The sequence below is a fragment of the Dendrobates tinctorius genome, unplaced genomic scaffold (genome assembly GCF_039654945.1).
Source record: "Dendrobates tinctorius isolate UK_male_01 unplaced genomic scaffold, ASM3965494v1 ptg000028l, whole genome shotgun sequence".
Classification (NCBI taxonomy): Eukaryota; Metazoa; Chordata; class Amphibia; order Anura; family Dendrobatidae; genus Dendrobates; species Dendrobates tinctorius.
This window is the reverse complement of record NW_027361696.1, coordinates 67,967,615-67,989,122: the sequence shown is the minus strand read 5'-3', so window position 1 is coordinate 67,989,122 and position 21,508 is coordinate 67,967,615. Positions and strand designations below refer to the sequence as shown.

The 21,508-nt window shown below is 47.1% G+C and overlaps 1 protein-coding gene across 1 annotated transcript in view; it reads right to left on the bottom strand.

Moving 5' to 3' along the window:
* Nucleotides 1-3,463: 3,463 nt before the first annotated feature.
* The window catches only part of LOC141085503 (ferritin, lower subunit-like), a 97,488-nt gene continuing 79,443 nt past the window's right edge, over nt 3,464-21,508 (bottom strand). Inside the window, exons 3-5 of the mRNA XM_073570915.1 lie at nt 6,328-6,474; nt 4,423-4,548; nt 3,464-3,755 (exon numbers count right to left, since the gene is read on the bottom strand). Of these exons, the coding sequence (XP_073427016.1) occupies nt 3,618-3,755; nt 4,423-4,548; nt 6,328-6,474 (411 nt within the window). The 3' untranslated portion in view covers nt 3,464-3,617. The remainder of the gene's footprint in view (nt 3,756-4,422; nt 4,549-6,327; nt 6,475-21,508) is intronic.

Genomic DNA, 21,508 nt, shown 5'->3' with positions numbered 1-21,508 from the left:
AAGATGAGAGGCGTCTGTAATTTACATCATAGGTAGACCTCAACTATGGGAGACAAACTGAGAAAAAAAAAATCCAGAAAATCACATTGTCTGTTTTTTTTTCATTTTATTTGCATATTATGGTGGAAAATAAGTATTTGGTCAGAAACAAGCAATCAAGATTTCTGGCTCTCACAGACCTGTAACTTCTTCTTTAAGAGTCTCCTCTGTCCTCCACTCATTACCTGTAGTAATGGCACCTGTTTAAACTTGTTATCAGTATAAAAAGACACCTGTGCACACCCTCAAACAGTCTGACTCCAAACTCCACTATGGTGAAGACCAAAGAGCTGTCAAAGGACACCAGAAACAAAATTGTAGCCCTGCACCAGGCTGGGAAGACTGAATCTGCAATAGCCAACCAGCTTGGAGTGAAGAAATCAACTGTGGGAGCAATAATTAGAAAATGGAAGACATACAAGACCACTGATAATCTCCCTCGATCTGGTGCTCCACGCAAAATCCCACCCCGTGGGGTCAGAATGATCACAAGAACGGTGAGCAAAAATCCCAGAACCACGCGGGGGGACCTAGTGAATGAACTGCAGAGAGCTGGGACCAATGTAACAAGGCCTACCATAAGTAACACACTACGCCACCATGGACTCAGATCCTGCAGTGCCAGACGTGTCCCACTGCTTAAGCCTGTACATGTCCGGGCCCGTCTGAAGTTTGCTAGAGAGCATTTGGATGATCCAGAGGAGTTTTGGGAGAATGTCCTATGGTCTGATGAAACCAAACTGGAACTGTTTGGTAGAAACACAACTTGTCGTGTTTGGAGGAAAAAGAATACTGAGTTGCATCCATCAAACACCATACCTACTGTAAAGCATGGTGGTGGAAACATCATGCTTTGGGGCTGTTTCTCTGCAAAGGGGCCAGGACGACTGATCCGGGTACATGAAAGAATGAATGGGGCCATGTATCGTGAGATTTTGAGTGCAAACCTCCTTCCATCAGCAAGGGCATTGAAGATGAAACGTGGCTGGGTCTTTCAACATGACAATGATCCAAAGCACACCGCCAGGGCAACGAAGGAGTGGCTTCGTAAGAAGCATTTCAAGGTCCTGGAGTGGCCTAGCCAGTCTCCAGATCTCAACCCTATAGAAAACCTTTGGAGGGAGTTGAAAGTCCGTGTTGCCAAGCGAAAAGCCAAAAACATCACTGCTCTAGAGGAGATCTGCATGGAGGAATGGGCCAACATACCAACAACAGTGTGTGGCAACCTTATGAAGACTTACAGAAAACGTTTGACCTCTGTCATTGCCAACAAAGGATATATCACAAAGTATTGAGATGAAATTTTGTTTCTGACCAAATACTTATTTTCCACCATAATATGCAAATAAAATGAAAAAAAAACAGACAATGTGATTTTCTGGATTTTTTTTTCTCAGTTTGTCTCCCATAGTTGAGGTCTACCTATGATGTAAATTACAGACGCCTCTCATCTTTTTAAGTGGTGGAACTTGCACTATTGCTGACTGACTAAATACTTTTTTGCCCCACTGTAATTTTGTAAGGGCTGCAAATTTGTGAGACATTCTGTTCTGTGACCCCGTCAAATATTAAGGTTTTTTTTTTGCATTTTTAAAGACTTTTTTTCCTTGAAGTTTTTTGCAGCAAATTGTTCAAAATGGCAGAAAAAGTCGATGAATTTTGTGCGAAAAAAAGCAAGAATTGTATTTCTGTCTATGACCTTTTAGCCAAAAATGCTTTGCACAATTTTGCAAATTTTGAGCCCAAATTCCTAATATACATATAATCACTCCAGAGAAGGACTGGAGAACATTTGCAAGAAATGTTACTAACTTTTTAAAAAGTCAGAATTGGTGAATTAGCTGAAAATGTTTAGAAAATCAAAATCACGCCCACAATGATGAACATAACAGAACAGGCAAATACAAAGTGTTGAAAAAGACTCGAAGTAAGGCCGAGATCACACATGTGAGGAATACGGCCGAGTCTCGCATGTTAATACCCGGCACTGCCGCTGGCACTCCGGAGCCGAGCGTGCGGCTCCATGTATTGCTATGCGGCCACACGCTCCGAGCCGAGTGCCGGGTATTAACATGCGAGATTCGGCCATATTCCTCGCATGTGTGATCCCGGCCTAAAAAATAGAATAAGACACTAAAAACATCACTAAAAACGTAGAAAATAAGAAATGCGCTCAAATGCAAAAGTAAATCGTCCCGGACTTTAAATGTATGTTTTCTCTGAAACACGGCAGTCTCAGATTAACACTTTCACGGCTGCAAATAACATTCAGTGTGTGAGTGATGCTGCCCGTGGTTCTGGCATAATGAATCTCCTATCGGGGTCCCTTTAACTGGGTCGACCACTTGAGATAAGGAAAATATGGCTGCCTTCTTCCAAAAATAGAGCTGCTCCTGAATCAAGGTTGTTTCTTGTATTTCAGCTCCGTTCCATTGACATGAATATTGCACAGAAGCAATATCACACACAACCTGTAGAGTGGGGTGGTGCTGTGTTGGAAGACTTTTTTTTTATTCCAGGACAACCTATTTCATGACTGAAATGCTGGGTCTATAGTGACCCCCATATCACTTTGTTACACTGTCCAATGGCAGCCACTTGACATCCCTATAGACAAACATCCAAATAGAAAATGAAGACAGCGCCTCAAAATTTGGTGAAAAATTCTTTCAATTTCTTTATTCTGCTTGAAAAAGATCATGTAAGATCGAAACGTCGCCACAGAGGGCAGAAGAAAGAAACTGAAAGAATATCTGGATATTTTCCGGGAAGGACCTTCTGGAATTGACGTGCGCCTCTATTATGGGTAAAGTTGACCCCCTGCTATGAGTTGCTGTGAATTTTTTATTCTTTGATTATCCCTATAGACACAAGTCATTGTCTACAGAGACCACTGGGACCCCGACCTATCGGCAGAACGGGGCACTATTATCCCCGTTACAATGGTGCCATGAGCTTTTTGGAACACCGCTCCATTTATTCCCCATGGGGCTGTACCCGACTCTTTCCATTGGCGTCATAGGAAATTAATGGTGCAGCGGTCCAGTACACGCACTGGAGATCCATGATCATAGGAGCCCTGAATCTCATACAAACCTCATAAATGCTTTGTAGTGTCGACGACATGGCCCGTTAACAGCTGGAGCGCTCTTCGCCATCCTGAGTAAATAACGTCACATATGACCGATCAGCCACACTTCTAAGTTGCAGGAATCAGCAAAGTCAAATCCCTACTGATGGAACCCACGAGGCTTTAAAAGGTTTTTTAAAAAAAAAAACACAAAATACCACAGCACCACCAATATTTGCTAAAAAGGTACAAAATAAAAAAAAGTTTGTCGGCAATAAATACTGAAACTTTCTGCGAGAAGCGGCAGCTGCTGGCAACATCAGTGGTGAGAAATACAAAAATGGCCAAAACAGATTTAGTATCAAATATTTTATTGACAATGCGACGCTGGTAGAAATAGGTGGTTCTTTTTTTCCCCTAATAAAATTCATGTTTCTTTTTTTATGGCCTACAAACGACATTCTGGGGCAACGAGAGGTGGGTTATTACAGAAGAGGATTCAGCTTAGCTAGTGCTTGTTGAACAGGTACTCTGCCATGTCGGGGTGGTTGCTCCACAGCTTCTTCAGGCTGGTTATATGATCCCCGAGCTTTTTTATGGTCTCTGTACTTTCAGATAGAAATGGAGACTCCAAGTAGTCAGTCATCTGCAGAAAAGAAGAAAATATTGAACACTAAAGGGGTCATCTAATGAAAACAGCATTCTGATGCATTGTAGCCACAAGCAAAACAGACTTCAAAAATTCACTTTTTTTGCTCAACTCCATACACAGATCCTGAAGATGCGACCCATGTCTGTGGGACATATCCAGAGGAAATGCCATACATTTCTCAACTGTGAATACCGCTAATGATACACAGAGGCTTCCTTGCTTTTTCCAAGCCAATCACAAGACAAGAGTCATTTTCCCCATACTCTCGGACATAATTACTTTTCCTACAAGACTAGATCTTTTTATCGTGAAGTCACACAAAGAGCTGGCTTCCGGTAGCTGAATCCCTGGTGTTTGTATGGTACAAGTCCAGTGGGCGGTCCTACTAGTGATTGGCAGCCATCTCTGCATGAGAAGCCATAAAGTGAAGACTGACCCATCAGTAGGACCACCCACTAGGGAGCCATCAGGAGGACCACCAGGAATTTCAAATTAATAAAATTGACGTTTCACTGAAGCTTCACACAAAAGTGTCAGTCATTCTGATCCGCTCTTCCTGTCTGAAGATCAGATCACATTTTTCGACAGGCCAGGTTTCCTTTAAGTTCAAGTGTATACAGACTCCACGCGATAGTGGGAAGCTTTAGTGACAGATTCTTACATGAGGGTCATTTTTATCCCCTGCGACACGATGTAGATCCAGCAGTGCTTGGTTCACAGTCTTCTCCAGCTTCAGCGCAGTCTGCAGAGCTTCCAAGCCATTCGTCCAGACATCCTTTTCTGGTTTCTAATAGAAGAGATGAAAGATCAAAGATGAAAGATCAATGTTGTGTGCAGCCACTTAATGGTGTAGTGTGGGGGATGGTGAAGAATAAAAAAAAAAAGTTGCATTGCCAATTGTTAAGATCTGGGGCCATGTACTTGGCACGGATGTCTGGCTGGGAGTTCTGGATATCCAGGAGAGTTCCAGGATGCCATGTGAAGGGGCGGACATATCATTGGTGCAACCTGTTGTAGGGGAGTGGGTCCAGGAAAATGGACCAATCGTGTCTCGGGGCTGGAACTAGGAGGGCTGTCACCCGTGTTCCCGGGGGGCATGATTGCAGACCAGGATCGACCTTTGACCAGGCAGAAAGGGGATGGGTCGACTTTAAGACGGGCAGTGCAGGAGAACAACAGAGACTGGGCGGGGAGAGGGACGAGAGGTAGGTGGGAGGAGCCTAGCAGACTTCCTTCTGGGAACGTGAGTCAGCACTTCGGAGAGAGGAGACAGGACCCGACCGAGCGGAAGGCCCTGACTGCGCGCCCGGAGCAGAAGTCTCTCCCCGAGCTGCTGCAAGGCGCGGGACACGGTTCATCCTCAGGCGCGGCACTTCCCGTGCACCAGACGGCTCTTCACCGAGGGCAGTCCGGCCGCCGCCAGTGACCGCCACATCAAGCCCTGCGGCCGCCTCCCCTCTGCGGCCTCCACATCGAGCCCCGTGGCCGCCTCCGCTCTGCCTCAAACAGCAGCTGCGGCCTCCACATCGGGACCCGCGGCCGCCTTCCCCCTGCTCCACGCCGCTGCTGCGACCTCCTCACTGGGGCCCGCGGTCTCTGCTCTGTGTCCCACTGCAAGGGGTCTGGCGACAAGGGAGCTACGCGGGGTCTGTGTACACCCCACGGTACCGGAGCGTAAGAACTTCCAGACCCTCTGGCAACGCTTCCTCGGCTGGACACATCGACTGAGTGCCAGGACATTCCTCGAACACCAACTCTGCAGGACATCAGAGATAGATATGTGACTCTCCGTTGTTCCTTCCCCCGTTTTAGCCCAAGGTTCCTTAGTTGCCCTGACCGTGGCCGCATAACGGTCAGCTTTCTCCCCGTATTGTTTATTCTGTGTAGGATTTTGTATTAGTTTTTTACTTCCCTGCGTGGAAAACTCTTTGTCAGCTTTGATCTATAATGTAAGGTATATATATATAAGACTTGAGTTTAACCATTGCTCTGCCTCCTGCCTGTCACTGCATTCTGCGTACCTGCTAGTTACCACACTGTGCAGCAGGGCCCAAAAAGCGAGGGGCCCATTTCCACCTCTATATCAGAACTGTGCATTATGATGAGCTGTTGGACTGCAAAGGGACCATATATTGTTCTTGCACATGGGCCTCTTCTGTAGGTGTCCGCCAGTGGCCATGTGCTACAGCAAGAAGCTGACCTGACAAATTGGGATAAAAAAACGTAAAATGGGGAAAATAATATTTTTGTTGTAAGTCATGTAGATGAAGTCTCCAGATCTACTCTTAAATGGCCCTCTGGCACTCTGAGATAGCGCAGGACCAGGTCATGGTTTACTAGATAACAGAAGAATAGAAAAACAGCTCAGCTCTTAAAAAGATAGCTCCCATCAGGGGCAGACACTACGCCTTTGCAAGAAGCGAGTTATGGGTCCTTGTCACAATCCTGCAGAGGTCATCATTTAAATGGCAAATGCGCAGAACACATTTCTGCAGTAGTTACATGTCCGGCATTAATCCCCCGCACAAATCAGCCAACGTCGAATATATAAGGGCCGCCGTGTCACCTCGATGCTCTGGAGAAAGACGCGTCCTCCTCTTTGGTTCTGATACTTGATGAGCTTTTCTACGTGTTCCGTCTCCTCCTCTGAACGCTCGTGGAAAAACTTGGAGAAATTGGCAAGTGCTACGTCATCGCGGTCAAAATAGGAGGCCTATTAGGAGAAAAGAACGAAGAGAGTGTTACGTGACCGTGGAGTGAATGTAAAGGTTACACACCATAGTAGTCAATGGGGACTGGATTACAGATCTGTAACTAGGCCGCATAAAAGAATAAAGACCAGCAGACGGATCTAGATTGAGGCAGCCTGATAGTTATAGTTCTATAAAAGTGGATATTACCTCCAGCCTAAAAAAGTAGAAGAGCAACATTTGGTATTGTCTTGTATGTAACAAAATAAAATATATTTATCCCACACAGTGAATGGAATTATACAATATATGTTTATATTATTCTATAAATATAATTAATAAATAACTAAGGTGACTGTCTCCCCAAAAATAAAGATTAGAAATCCATATTGACCCCAAAATAGTACTAATATACGGTAAGTTACAGCTTGCATCGATCTTGCAAGATTGAAAGAGGAGCCCACTGAGTTGGTCAGTCTCGGACTGGCTCACCAGGGAACAGGAGAATCCCCTGGTGGGCTCCAGTGCAGGATTGCCCCTATATAATAATTTTATTTCTATAGCACCGACATATATTCCGCAGCCCTATATGAATAGTAGTTGGTACAATACACTTATTACACTAATGTATGTGGTAATAGCAGGTGCGCAGGATGCAGTGACGAGACGCGAGACAGATAAAACTTTAGACAGTAACTTTTATAGATAAATGCCGTTAGGGCTATTTTATGCAACCAACAGAATAAGAGTAGTTGCCCTCGCAGGGAGCAAATACACATAAACAAGTATTGGGAGAACACGACTACTCCGGCAAAGACCGGTCACTATAGGGCCGTGGAATGACCGACTACGGGTCCTTAGTTACTATGTGTCACTTATCCGTCCTGACGTCCCTCGGCATCCTGTTCAACGGTGTGTCGGCGTTGCAGCCACTGGGACCAGCCGCTGAAGATCTGGCGTAGTCTTCGGGCATTCCAACGCCCAGGAGAAGCAGGGGCACAACAGGCCCGCGGAGAGTTCTTTGGCGAGATGTCCCCCAGCGGAAGCAGCGGGATACCACCTGGGAGTGGGAGAGTGGAGGTTGCAACTCCCTGACAGGGGCTGGCAGCGGCGGTCATAAGTGGCAGTTGATAGGCCACAGGCGCAGCCTGCGGCCGCACTGGAGGATCCACTGCGGGCGCAGGCCCAGCCCCTACCACGGACAGGAAGGGGGCGGTGGCAGCTGCGGGTGGCAGAGGAGAAGTCACCGCCGTGGTCGGGAGTGAAGCGGTAGAGGCTGCGGGCAGCAGCGAGGAGGCCGCAGCTGCGAGCTGGAGTGAGGCGGCGTCGGCCGCGGATGGCTGCGAGTAGGCCGCGGCTGAGAGCTGGAGTGAGGCAGCAGTCTCCTTTTGTCGGTAAGCTCGGCGCCGTCTCCCTGCGGTCCACCAAGAGTCTCCCTCCTGTCGCTGTCCTCCTCTCTGGAAGCTGCTCGTGGCTCTCGGTCTCTGGCCCTCACCAAGTCTCCACCTGCTTCTCCCTCGTTCTGCTGACTCACTCAGTCTGGCCTTCTCCGCCCCTCTTATCTGGACTCCTCCCCCAACTGCCCTGTCAGTCTCAGTGGTCCATTCCCTAGCTCTGCTCCCTGGAAACAGATACCCCAGGAACCTAGAAGACGGTCCTCTAGGTTCCGGCCCGGGTACTCGGTGGAGGCCTCTCCTCCTACATGTACAGACTGAAACAACATCTCAATCAACAAAACTACCCAGAAGCAGAGAAATGAGACAGAGGAATGTAATATTTGAATGAAGCTGAACCGTGGCTCCCAGAGTCAATGTTAGGCCGGGAAAAAATATGGACGAGTGAGAGGCGTAAAAACCACACGGACCAATGATTCTCTATGGGGTAGCTCCCATCAGCCGTATATTTCTCGTGCTTATTTTACGGGCCGAGACAATCGCAGCATGCTGCGATTGTCAGCGTATTCCGCCCGAAATACGCCAATGCAAGTCTATGGGTGTGCAAAAAATACGCATTACACACGGATCACACATGTGACTTGCGAGAAATACGCACGACTTTGGCAGGTGACAGGAAATGGTCCAAGCAATTACCAGGAAGCTTAGACATGCTAATTAGCTCAAAAAGCGCTCCAGACATCCAGGAAGTACGCATCCACGGAGTACAGCAGCATGGCACACTACTACCTCAATGTGGCGATGCTAATTGTGCTTGTGCAGGAGCGGCCGGAATTATGGGACCAACGGGATGCACATTATGCCGACCGGGCCAGAAAGGAGGTGGCATGGAGGCGCATATGTCGCCAAATGTTTCCAGTTTTTGGTGATCGGCCACGTGAGGAGCAGCAGCACCTGAGTAAGTGGAAATAAATTACCGTATTTTCCGCTTTGTAAGACGCACTTTTTTTCCCCCAAAATTGAGGGGAAAAAGGGGGTGCGTCTTACAAAGAGGATATACATTTGCGCTGCCACTGAGGGTACTTGCCGCGGCACTCTGTGCCCTGATGCTGCCGCTGCGCTGTCCGCCACCGCCGCGCTCCTGTCCCCCGGTGGTTTCTTCCGCCCCACCGCCGCCGCCGCGCTCTGTCCCGTTCAGCGTGGGGGGTCTCTGTCGCTCCATGCCTGCTTTCTTCCTGGAAAATGGCCGCCGCGCATGCGCAGACGGACATCTCGGCACTGAAATCTCGGGAGATGAGATTTCAGCGCTGAAATCTCATCTCCCGAGATTTCAGTGCCGAGATGTCCGTCTGCGCATGCGCGGCGGCCATTTTCCAGGAAGAAAGCAGGCATGGAGCGACAGAGACCCCCCACGCTGAACGGGACAGAGCGCGGCGGCGGCGGTGGGGCGGAAGAAACCACCGGGGGACAGGAGCGCGGCGGTGGCGGACAGCGCAGCGGCAGCATCAGGGCACAGAGTGCCGCGGCAAGTACCCTCAGAATGGGACAGAGCGCGGCGATGGCGGCAAACACCGGGGGGACAGAGCGCGGTGGTGGCGGTAAGAACCGGGGGAGAGCGCGGCGGTGGTGGCAAGCAGGCACCGGGGGACAGCGTGGCGGTGGTGGCAAGCACTGGGGGACAGAGTGCGGCGGTGGTGGCAAGCAGGCACCGGGGGACAGAGCGTGGCGGTGGTGGCAAGCATCAGGGGACAGAGGGCGGCGGCAGTAACAGACACCGGCAGCGGCACGCTGCACATCAAAACACCCCCTCATCCCAGCAGCAATGTTCCACTCCGGCCTCCTCCATCACCACCCCTGGAAAGCAATAAGACGCATGGATTATAAGATGCACCACCATTTTATTAAAAATAAAGTTTTTTTCCTATTTTTCTCTTCAAAATTTGGGGTGCGTCTTATAATCCGGAGCGTCTTATAAAGCGAAAAATACGGTATGTATGTAAAATTACCTGCAATCAAAAAATGATTTTACAAGTAGGCCCCCCCATCCTGTGCTTGTGATATTGGCCTCTTGTGGCCTGTAGATTCTTTTTGGACCCACTGTTTGACCCAGAGAGAATTGGCCCCTGTCCACAAGCTCCTCAGAATGCCTAGCCAAACCAGTTTAAGAGTTGCTACTTCCCCCTGAGCTAGTATGACCCTGTGCATCTGGCCTGGTTGCACCAATGATATATGCCACCCTGGGTAGAACTGACACCCTAGTAGGCCACATGACTTTGATATTATTTCCAAAACTTGTTTGAACATAATCTTTAATTATCCTTATTTTATAAATTTTCAATTTTCTGCATTTTATATTTGATAACAGAAGTCAGTCTAACCTCACTGAAAGGGAGACTGGGTCTGATTCTGAGGCCATCCTCGATCCTGTGGGTGGAGGGGTTGAGGTGTCTGGCCCATCTTGTGACCCTCCATGGAGCACGGCCCAAGTGACTTCTCCTGCGTGACCTGAGCCTGCCCTAGGACCTGGACCTGCACCAGAAACACCACCACCAGGAACAGAGCCACTACAAGGACCGTCAGCTGCAGCACCACCTGACATCCAGGATGAACATCCTGACATCCTGATGTTCATCCTGACATCCAGGATGAACAGGGCAACAGCAGCAGCCCAACTGTTCGCCTAGAGGGCTCCCCCCAGCCTGCTGTGCCATCCCAGCGAGGTAGACAAACGGGCCATATCCCTGCCACAGATACCAGAACCAATGTGGACACAGGGGTCCTAAATTATATTTCAAGAGTTGCCAATGATGATGGGGAGGAGGCGTACTCACGCAGCCTTGCCCATTATCTTTGTTCCCGTCCCTGTGAGGTGCGGCTATGTGTGCAAGGATCCATTCATATCCTAATTGACGTATGCACCCCCCCAATACCCCTTGTGAGGTGTTTGAGTTTCTGGAGAGGTTGCAGCTGTCACCCAGGAATCTTATGCGTCTTAACCGCCACCCCCAAGTGCTTGCTCAGTCAGGGTCTGAGGATCCTCCTACACGTGGACCTACACCTCACCCCCTTCCCCCACCTACCCAACACTGGCAACATCATTCCCAAATGTCAGGGTATAACCTAGCACACCAATATGGCCACTTGTTCCCAGCCAGTATTGAAGGCTGGTCCCAATCTGGTTGGGGACATGTCCATTTTGGGGGGTTTGAGTTCCGGCCCTACCAGCCCCAACAGGAGAGTCGTCTCCAATATCAGAGTGCCCAGTATCCACCACAATCCCATGATCCGGCCCACTACCTCCATCATTGGCAAGCGTATGCCCCCACACAGGCCGAGGGACAAGTTGGCGAAACTAGCCAGCAGACAACACAGGCTGGGCTGGCGCCTTCTCCACCCCCTACATACCACAATTTATAATTTTGTTGTAATCTTTTGTATGGTTTCACAACCATAAAAAACAAAAAAAGGCTACATAAAAATTTCAAAAATTCTATTTTTTGTCTCATTATCAATGACGCACTTACATCACGACATACTGCCATATGCTTAAACATTGATTTACAAACAGAGAAACACAAAAGGGGTTGAAATATATATATATTAACAAAGACAAAAAACACCAATTACAACATAGACACAGCATCCTCTTGCCATGAAGTTTCCCCCTCAGGTGACAGAAAATAATTTGTGTAAATATCACACACTTTGAGACCAGAGAGCGGACGATGATGAGGGTTGACATGTGGTCTTACCCTATGCACATTGTCCGTCACACACACAACACCATCAGAGGCTGATCAATCATGAATCCTGGTGAAATTATGTAGGACCACACAACATGCTTTGATTACTTCATTGACATTTTGTTCACTCAGCTGAATGGCTGACTGGAGAACACGCCATTTGGCACAAAGAATGCCAAAGGCACACTCCACCAGTCGCCGGGCACGTGATAGGCGCAAGTTAAATATTCTACGCCGGTGGTCAAGGTAGCGACGGGGATATGGCCTCATGACATGGCGTGTTAATTGAAAGGCCTCATCGGCCACAAGGGGATAAGGGACAGATTGTTGATTCGAGCCAGGTAGCTGCCGTGGTGGTGGTGGTGGCGGGGGAGATCCAACTGGTTGTTGCGCAGCCGCCGACCCATAATGGAAGTATTGAAGACTCTAGAGTCTCTGGTCCTTCCATAGGCCCCAATGTCTACAATTATAAACTTGTATTGAGGGTCGGCCAGAGCCAACAAAACAAAAAAGTGTTGTTTATAATTGAAGAATTGTGAGCCTGAGTTCGGCGGCTTACGCACCATGATATGTTTCCCATCCAGGGCACCAATACAATTTGGAAACTGGCATTACTCCTCAAAGTCCCTTGAGATCCTCAGCCAGTCTTCCATCCTGGGCTCGGGCATGACGAGTTGATGTAGTCTTGACTAGATTTCACTACATGTAGACCTCACTATGCCCGAAATGGTAGATCTTCCAATGAGAGACTCATGATGGAGTGAGGAAAGTGACAGGCCAGTGGACAGGAAGCTGGAGAAAAAAAGTTGAACAAAATGTATTAAAAAAATTGCTAAATAATAGCTACATCAATAGAACACAGTATCATTTTAAATCTGTTAAAACATACACCTTTTTCTAAGAATAATGCCTATATGCTATACATTTAATACTACACATAATATTCTGGTATGTAATTTACAAGATATCTGGCCAAAGATGAGGACAACAAATGTTAAACAAAGAAGAAAATAAACATACTTTAGCCGAGACATCATGAACATAGAGAATGTGTTTGAGGAATACATACCGTAAAGTAGAAGTCGCTCCTCAGCAGATATAGCTTTGCGTATCCTGGTGTCCTGAAAAGTGATCCCAGGGCGCACTGTCTCCAACAGTAGATCAAAGGTATCCAGGCTCATGCGACAATATTGGAAGAATTTTTCTGGATGATCCCGCAGAGAAGAATAGAGCCGGTGGAAATGAACTTTTGTGAGGCGTTGCCTCAAAAGCGGATGGACCCACATTCGTCTCCTCCTCCTCGGATCCACCATCACTGGGTATGGATGCCCAAAGCGCCTGGACAAAACCCAGTTGAAGAGAACCTGCTCAGTAGGGTTGAAACTAAGTGTGTCAGTCATGTTGGCCAAACAACACCAACACACCAAAACAATGCAAGGTAAAAAATGGACAGATTGGAGGCAGGCACCTGTTACTGAGCCAATAAATAGGGTGTAAAAAATGAGGATGAATGAACTCATGGAGATCAAAATCCAACACTGCGGAGACACCATCACGTTTCTCAACACAGTGATTCTAGAGCAATGCCCCCATCCCTTATGGGAAATATGCAAAAACATGCAAAACACTAGCCGCGGAGACACCATCACATGTTTTTCAGCGCAAGCAATGACTAGCCAGGTCTTTCCCCTGGAAGGAACAACCACGGGAAGGGCAGTCTCCAATGAAGGAAACCACCTATGCCAAAACATGGTATCCATCCACAGACAGCTGTTTCTTTTCTTTTTTTTTTAAACCATTCAGGTTAGTTATAAACAACTCAATATAAGCTCATCAACTTAAACGTCGTTGTTTCAATTCTCATCATCATGGTTCATATTTATTTTAGTATAACAAACCAAGGGTATACACAAAAGACATCTTGAACATCAATAAACATCACTAAAATTCACTGATATTTGATCAGGTGCTGCCATTTTTTAAATTTCCAGACACCCTCTGCATCAGAACCACCACCGCCTTCGCTGTCTAATTTATAAATCAAGTATAATCTGGAAAGGATCAGCCCGACACACTTATTCACAGATACATGCTTCTCTTTGAAAATTCCTAAATTCCTCACATCCCATAAACTCTGCATCACACAAGTCATAATTAACCATATGATTCTATTTTTCACACGACCACATGCACCAATTCCAAACATTGCAACACGCCAGTCAATAAAACTCACACCTGCTAACTCCTTACACAACCCACCTACACACTTCCACACACTGCACGCGTAATCACAGTCCCACATAGTATGCCACACAGTCTCACATCCACCACATCCTTCCCTCGGGCACACATCAGTTCTGGTCAGACCTCGTCTCTTCTGAACTTGTCGCACAGGCAAAATATTGTGCAAGGACATCCATACAATATCCCTTTGTCTTATTAGACATCCCGTGCGTTCCCAAACTCTTCCATGCAACCGAAACTTCATTCCCTCTCAACCCCACAATATTACATTCCACATCATTCTTCCGTATTATTTTCATCACATTCTTAGCCATTCTAAAATCATTCATCGGTACACTCAGTAAATCATGCTTCCTCACAAACTTCTCAATCACCTCATACCAGACCGGACACTTGAAAGCAACAGGCAATCTAGCATCCCTCTTTCTCCAACATAAGCCATATAATATCCAACCAGCAGAATAGCTTGCCATATACGCTCCCTTATTTCCTTTATTCAGCAAAATAACAACAGTTTTGATATACTGAAGCCCCAGAAAAATCTCAATGTTTGGAAAGGCCATGCCACCATGGTGACACGCCTTGAAAAACATTGAGATTTTTCTGGGGCTTCAGTATATATAGAGAAACATGTGATGGTGTCTCCGCAGTGTTGGATGTTGATCTCCATGAGTTCATTCATCCTCATTTTCCACAGTCTTTTACTAGGCATTGCTCCTACTGGCCAGTTTCCTACTCCACACTGAGGAGGGGCAATACCCCGAAACAGCTGTCTGTGGATGGATACCATGTTTTGGCATAGGTGGTTTCCTTCATTGGAGACTGCCCTACCCGTAGTTGTTCCTTCCCGGGGAAAGACCTGGCTAGTCATTGCTTGCGTTGAGAAACATGTGATGGTGTCTCCGCGGCTTGTGTTTTGAATAAATAGGGTGTAGGCTGATGATTTAAATAATTTGCAGGCCTTAAAACCGTTAAATGTCCATTCTGCAAGGTGGCCAGAAAATCTCGCCATACGGATTACATACGGATGCTTCCATGCGCAAAAAACACGACCACACCTTGATTATGGATGACATACAGATCACTATTTAGGGGACATGTCTCCGTATTACGCATGGAAAGTACGGACCGTATTTCTCGTTGGTTAGTGTGACCCCGGCCTAACTGGTATTGGCACTCCAGTCCAAAGCTGGAGATGATCATCCACATAAACCTGCGGTCAGCCCTGACTTGAAGGATACATTTTAGTACATAAAAGCTATTTTTTTATTTTGTATCTACCCATAGAAGTAAATATTGTTCTGTAAAACGTCGCACTGGATCAAAGTGGCTGCAGAACAGGGTTTCCTTATACGATCAAGGGACACAAACCGAGCACAACAGTAAACTAGACGGCAAAGTAAAACGAGGGATTAGTAAGAACACAGCTCCAGACCTGCTCAATATCCATTAGTGCAGGGTTCCCCAACTCCAGTCCTCAAGGCCCACCAACAGATCATGTTTTCAGGATTTCCTTTGTATTGCCCAGGTGAAGCAATTATCACCTCTGGGCAATACTTAGGAAATCCTGAAAACATGATCTGTTGGTGGGCCTTGAGGACTGGAGTTGGGGAACCCTGCATTAGTGCCATACAAGTCAATTGTTTTCAAGTTTCTTTATATATAAATATTTATCATTTTTTATATTTTTGAATATATAAATATTTTAGTTGAAGGAAGGCGTCGTGTGTGTGAACGTTGCACGAAATTCCTGTTTTTTTCATGCATGCCTGCAGCCCATGATGTGCGAGTGATTACGTGGACCTGATAATGGGCCGTTCAAACTTTGGAAAGACTTCTCATTAGGGGTCACACTTGCGAGAAACTCGAACGAGTCTCGCGTCTCAATACCCAGCACTGCCGCCGGCACTCGGACTGGAGCGCTCAGCTGCACAGAAATACATGCAGCCGCACATTCCGGTCCCGAGTGGCGGCGGCAGTGCCGGGTATTGAGACGTGACACTCGTTCGAGTTTCTCGCAAGTGTGACCTCGGCCTTAAAGGGATTTTCCCATGAATGACATATGACAAGAACACTTGGGATCCCAGCGTTGGGATCAGATATTTTTCATCTGTCGTTTGGAAAGGTGAAACATTTCTATCATGGGGAAACCTCCTTAGACCACGTTCACACATTCCGTATTTGGCCAGTATTTTACATCAGTATTTGTAAGCCAAAACCAGAAGTGGTGATGTGTTTGTATTAGGCCGGAGTCACACCCGGCACTGCTGACGACGCTTCGACCAGAGCATGATGCAGCATGTATTTCTATGCTGCTGCACGCTCCGGTCCGAATGCCGGCGGCAGTGCCGGGTGTTCGTGCAAGTTTCTCGCATGTGTTAACCAAACCTTATATTTTTCCTCTGATTGTTCCTCTCCTGGTTTTGGCTTACAAATACTGATGTAAAATACTGACCAAATACTGAACCTGGATAGAATTTTTTAAGCGGATCCGCTCCGAAATCCAATTCATACATCTCTGTATGAACATATCCTAAGGCCATAGGAAAAATGCCGTTTTTTTGTGTGCGGAAAATCTGCTACTATTAAGAGCTTATTCACACATCCCATTTTTCTATGTACGAGAAACGCGGACTGATTATTCTGATCAGACTTTGATCAGAGTTTGGTCCGAGTGTCATCCATGTTTCTAGTACGTGGAGAAATTAAAAAAAAAGTTTCTTACCCTTCTCTATTCTGGCGGTCCAGTGAAAATCGAGATTATCTGAGTGCGGTCCAATTTTTGTCACAGACCTATTGACTTGCATTGCCAATTTTTATCTGACCCTCGGATCAAAATCGGACATGCTTGCGATTTTCTCTCTGTCCGTGAATAATAATAGTTCAAGCAAAATGGACGTGATTTAATGGATACTCGTATAAATATTGCTTTTAAAGACGCTATTAAACTTTGCCTTTTTTCCCTCTAAGTAACTATGAGGAGCCTGAAAAATGCATAAAAAAACACAATTTTTTTAAAGTTGAGAATCGTAGCATTTCTGCACTAAAAATCAACCAAAAGCTGCATCAAATCTCCATCAAAAATGCATAAAAAATGGGAAAATATAAAAAAACAGCTGCACCATCTGGCCAGTGCTAAATAAGACCACTATTGCCTCATTAAGATGTCCAATTTTTATGTGTGTTCATGAAAAATTTTTTTTTTTGTTTTTTTTTCAAAAGTGTGCTGGATATGATATTCTTCCATGTGTAGGATTATCCATTGTCTTATAAGCAAGAAAAAGATAAAAAAAAAAAAATCTACAAGCTTCTTCTATGGCTGAGTTTCATCAGCGATTTCAATCACAGTTTTTCTTGCACATAAAGAAAAAAAGTTTCTCCACCTTCTCTTGTCTAACATTCTATGAAAATCGAATTGCACTCTGATGTCATCCAAGTGCTGTCTGATTTTTTTCATCAACCCATAGACTTACATTGTGAATTTTGATCCATCACTCGGATCAACATTAAACATATGTCCACACCATTTTGTACCGAGCGTTCAGTCCACGGAATGTGTGACCCTATTCACTATCATAGGTATGAGTGCTATTCGTAAAAAAACACAGATAGCACTCGTACTCCAAAAATGGACATGTGAATGAGGATTTAGGGTATGTGCACACGTTGCAGATTCTACTTCGGATTTTTCTGCACAAAATCTGCATCTCTTGGCAGAAAACGGAAGTGCGTTTTTGATGCATTTTTTACACGGATTTCATGAGGTTTTTCAGTGCGGTTTTGCCTGCGGATTTGTATGCGTTTTTGTAAGCTAAATAAAGATATGTTATTTAACAAAAAAGAAAAGATTTGTGATGTCATTTCTGTCCAACCTCCTCTTTTACTTTTGTCCAACCCACACTCCATTACACACACAGATAGACAGATGATAATAGAGATACTGTAGATATGGGATGGATAGATATATCTATCCATATATCTATATCTATCTATAGATATATCCGTAGATATATCTATAGATATATCCATAGATATATCCATGGATATATCCATATCCATGTTTATTAATGAACAACATGTTTCATTAGAAAATAAATGAAAACAAAAAAAAAGTGGCGTGGGCTCCAACGCAATTTTCTGCGCCAGAGGGGGAAAGCCGATGGCTGGGGGCCAATATTTTTAGCCTGGGAAGGGGGTAATACCCATGACCCCTTTCCAGGCTATGAATATCAGCCCGCAGCTGTCTGCATAGCCTTTACTAGCTATTAAAAAAAATGACGTGGGGTCCCCCTATCTATTTTAGCCAGAAAGGCTACGCAGACAGCTGCGGGCTGATATTCATAGCCTAGGAACGGGCCATGGATATTGACCCCCCTGGCTACAAATACCAGCCCGCAGCCACCTCAGAAATGGCGCATCTCTAAGATGCGCCAATTCTGGCACTTAGCCCCTCTCTTCCCACTCCCATGTAGCGGTGGGATATGGGGTAATAAGGGGTTAATGTCACCTTGCTATTGGAAGGTGACATTAAGCCCAGTTAATAATGGAGAGTCGTCAATAAGACACCTATCCATTATTAATCTTTGGAAAGGGTTAAAAAAAAACACACACATAAGAATAAAGTATTTTATTGAAATAAAACACAACATGGTTTTCATATTTTTAATGCACTCCCAGATCCAAGCGACACCCTCAGTTTCCTATAATAAAAAAATAAACCAACCATATACTCCCTGTCCGACGCAGTCCAATTAATAACGAGTGTCCCACGACAATTTCCAGATGATGTCACTGCTCTATAGGGCCTCCCAGTAATGAACTGACAGGAGACAATGGCTTCTGCAGTGCATCACTGAGGTTACCTGAGTTCAGGGTCTCACTTTACAGCAATGCTGCATGAGAATTAGGGTTACGGGTCCTCTTTCCCAGCGGCAGAGGATTACCTCCGCCTGTCATTTCATCGCTGGAGCCCCTGTAGAGCAGTGACATCACCCGATTCATGGGACACTCATTATTAACTGAACTACAGCAGAAAGGTAAGTATAGGTTGGTTTGTTATTTTATTTAAGGAGACGAGGGCATCGGGGAATTAGATGATTGGTAAGTATGTACTCTATGCTATGTGTTACATGTTTTTTTTTTACTTTCAACACATTAGCCAGATGATGGGACTACTACTGTCCCATCATTGGCTAATGTATCACTCACTGTCAGTGTAGCAGGCATAGCCCAGTGGGACGTGTAGTCCCATCAGACGATGCCTGCATGTTAGGTGTCAGGTTCCGGTCTCTGCACAGCGGGAGTCCCGAGCATTGCATTCAGCGGTCTCCCATTCCTCTCCGGCCGCACAGGAGGCTGCTCAGCGGACTCGTCGATCAGGGCGCTCTGCTCAGACCAGCTCTGTAGGTTTTGTCGCTGCTGCCACCTCTGGTCCAGCTATAGCAACGCAGGCTGGTCAGCAGCGCACTACTCCAGGGACTAAGTCCTCCTTTCGGTCCACTGAGCATGCCCGTGGGACGATCTCTCATTGGAGATCGGAGGTCACATGCTCAGGTCCTTCTCCAGGTCGGAATGGACCATCAGGAAGGTCCCGGAAGGACGTTGCCATAAAGGAGTCGCATGGCCGCATGGTGCTAGTATAGACAAAGATTAGACCATGTGGAGTGAGTGTTGTATGCATGTATGAATGTCTCTGGTGAATAACTCATTGGAAACCCCTACCCTTGGTACGCATGTGTTGTGCAGCCTAGCCTGTCAAGCGCCCAGGTCTAGGTGTAGGTAGAGGCTGAGTCAGAGACTAGAATCAGTGTCCACCGCTGGCTCTACACGCCACGGTGCACGTGCTCAACACTTCTCCAAGGTAAGCGTCTATAGTGGTGTCCGCAGGTGCGACGCCACATGCTCAGAAGGTCTAGAGGTGCTAGAGCGGTCCTGTTCCAGAAGGACTCACAAGGTCGGAAGCACCCATGCTTCTTCTTCTCCAAGACCTTCACACCGGCAGAGAGGAATTATTCCATCGGGGACAGGGAGTTGCTAGCAATGAAGTTGGCCTTTTCAGAGTGGAGACACCTCCTGGAGGGGGCTCGCCACCCTTTCCAGGTGTTCACCGACCACAAGAACTTGGTTTATTTACAAACAGCCTAGCGGCTGAATTCTCACCAGGCCAGATGGTACTTGTTCTTCTCCCGATTCCACTTCACCCTGCATTTTCTCTCCGGGGAGAAGAACGTCCGGGCCGATGCTCTCTCCCGCTCCATGGTGTCATCGGAGGAGGTGGAGCCTCGGCTGATAGTCCCATCTGAGAGCCTGAGGACCGTGGCTCCGGTCGCCCTTGAGTCAGTACCTCCGGGCAAGACTTTTGTCCCTGCCCGTCTGCGACCGGAGGTCTTCTCTTGGGCTCATTCGTCCAGGGTGGGTGGATATTTTGGGACAAAACGGACCTCTGAGCTAATGGCGAGGACGTGCTGGTGGCCGCATATGGCCCATGACGTCAGGGACTATATTCAGGCGTGCGTCTCTTGCGCCCAGAATTGGTCCTCTCAGCAGCGACCCGCTAGGCTACTCTACCCCCTGCCGGTAGCGGACAGGCCCTGGGAGATGGTCGGTATGGACTTTGTGGTGGGACTACCCAAGTCCAGTGGCAGCACCGTTATTTGGGTTGTCACCGACCATTTCTCCAAGATGGTGCATCTGGTACCACTCTCTCGGCTACCTTCTGCACAGGGCCTGGCAGCGTTGTTTATTAAGCACGTTTTCTGCCTGCACGGCATGCCAGATAAGATTGTCAGCGACCGGGGTCCTCAGTTTGCGTCTCGGTTCTGGAGAGAGCTCTGTTCCCTGCTCAGCATTGAGCTAAATCTCTTCTCGGCCTATTATCCCGAGACGAACGGGTTGGTAGAGAGAGCCAACCAGACCCTGGTCACATATCTATGACATCTTGTCTCGGCCAGGCAGGATGACTGGGCATCCTTGCTGCCGTGGGCGGAGTTCGCTTTGAACAACGCTGTGGCCAACTCCACCAGTCAGACCCCATTCCTCCTAAATTACGACCAGCATCCGCGCGTCCCTGTGCCCATGCACGTGTCCACCGACTCTAGGGTGGCAGACTGGGCGGTGGAGGCACGTGACATTTGGGATTGCAATCAGGATGCTATCCGGGCCTCCAAGGAGAGAATGAGGACCTCCGCTGATGAACACCGGCGCCCTGCTCCGACCTTTGCCCCTGGCGACTTAGTGTGGCTCTCCGCCCAAATCATCAGGCTGCAGGTTGAGTCCGCTAAGTTTGCACCGCGCTACATTAGCCCCTTCAAGGTCCTTGAGCAGATCAACCCTGTGGTCTACCGTCTGGCCCTTCCACCACACTTGACTATCTCTGACGTGTTCCTCCTTAAGCCTGTTCACATGTCCTGGTTCTCCGAGTAATTTGCCGGGACATCAGACCTGTCTTCGGACGAGTTTTAGGTCAATGCCATCGTGGGATGCAAGGGGATGCGGGGCAAAAAGTTTTATTTCGTGGATTGGAAGGGTCATGGTCCAGAGGCTCGGACCTGGGAGCCAGTGGAGAACATCCACGCTACGCTCCTTATTGTGGCATTTGAGCGTAGCAAGGCTCAGAGAGGAGGGGGCCCTAGGAGGGGGGGTAATGTTAGGTGTCAGGTTCTGGATTATGGGACTAC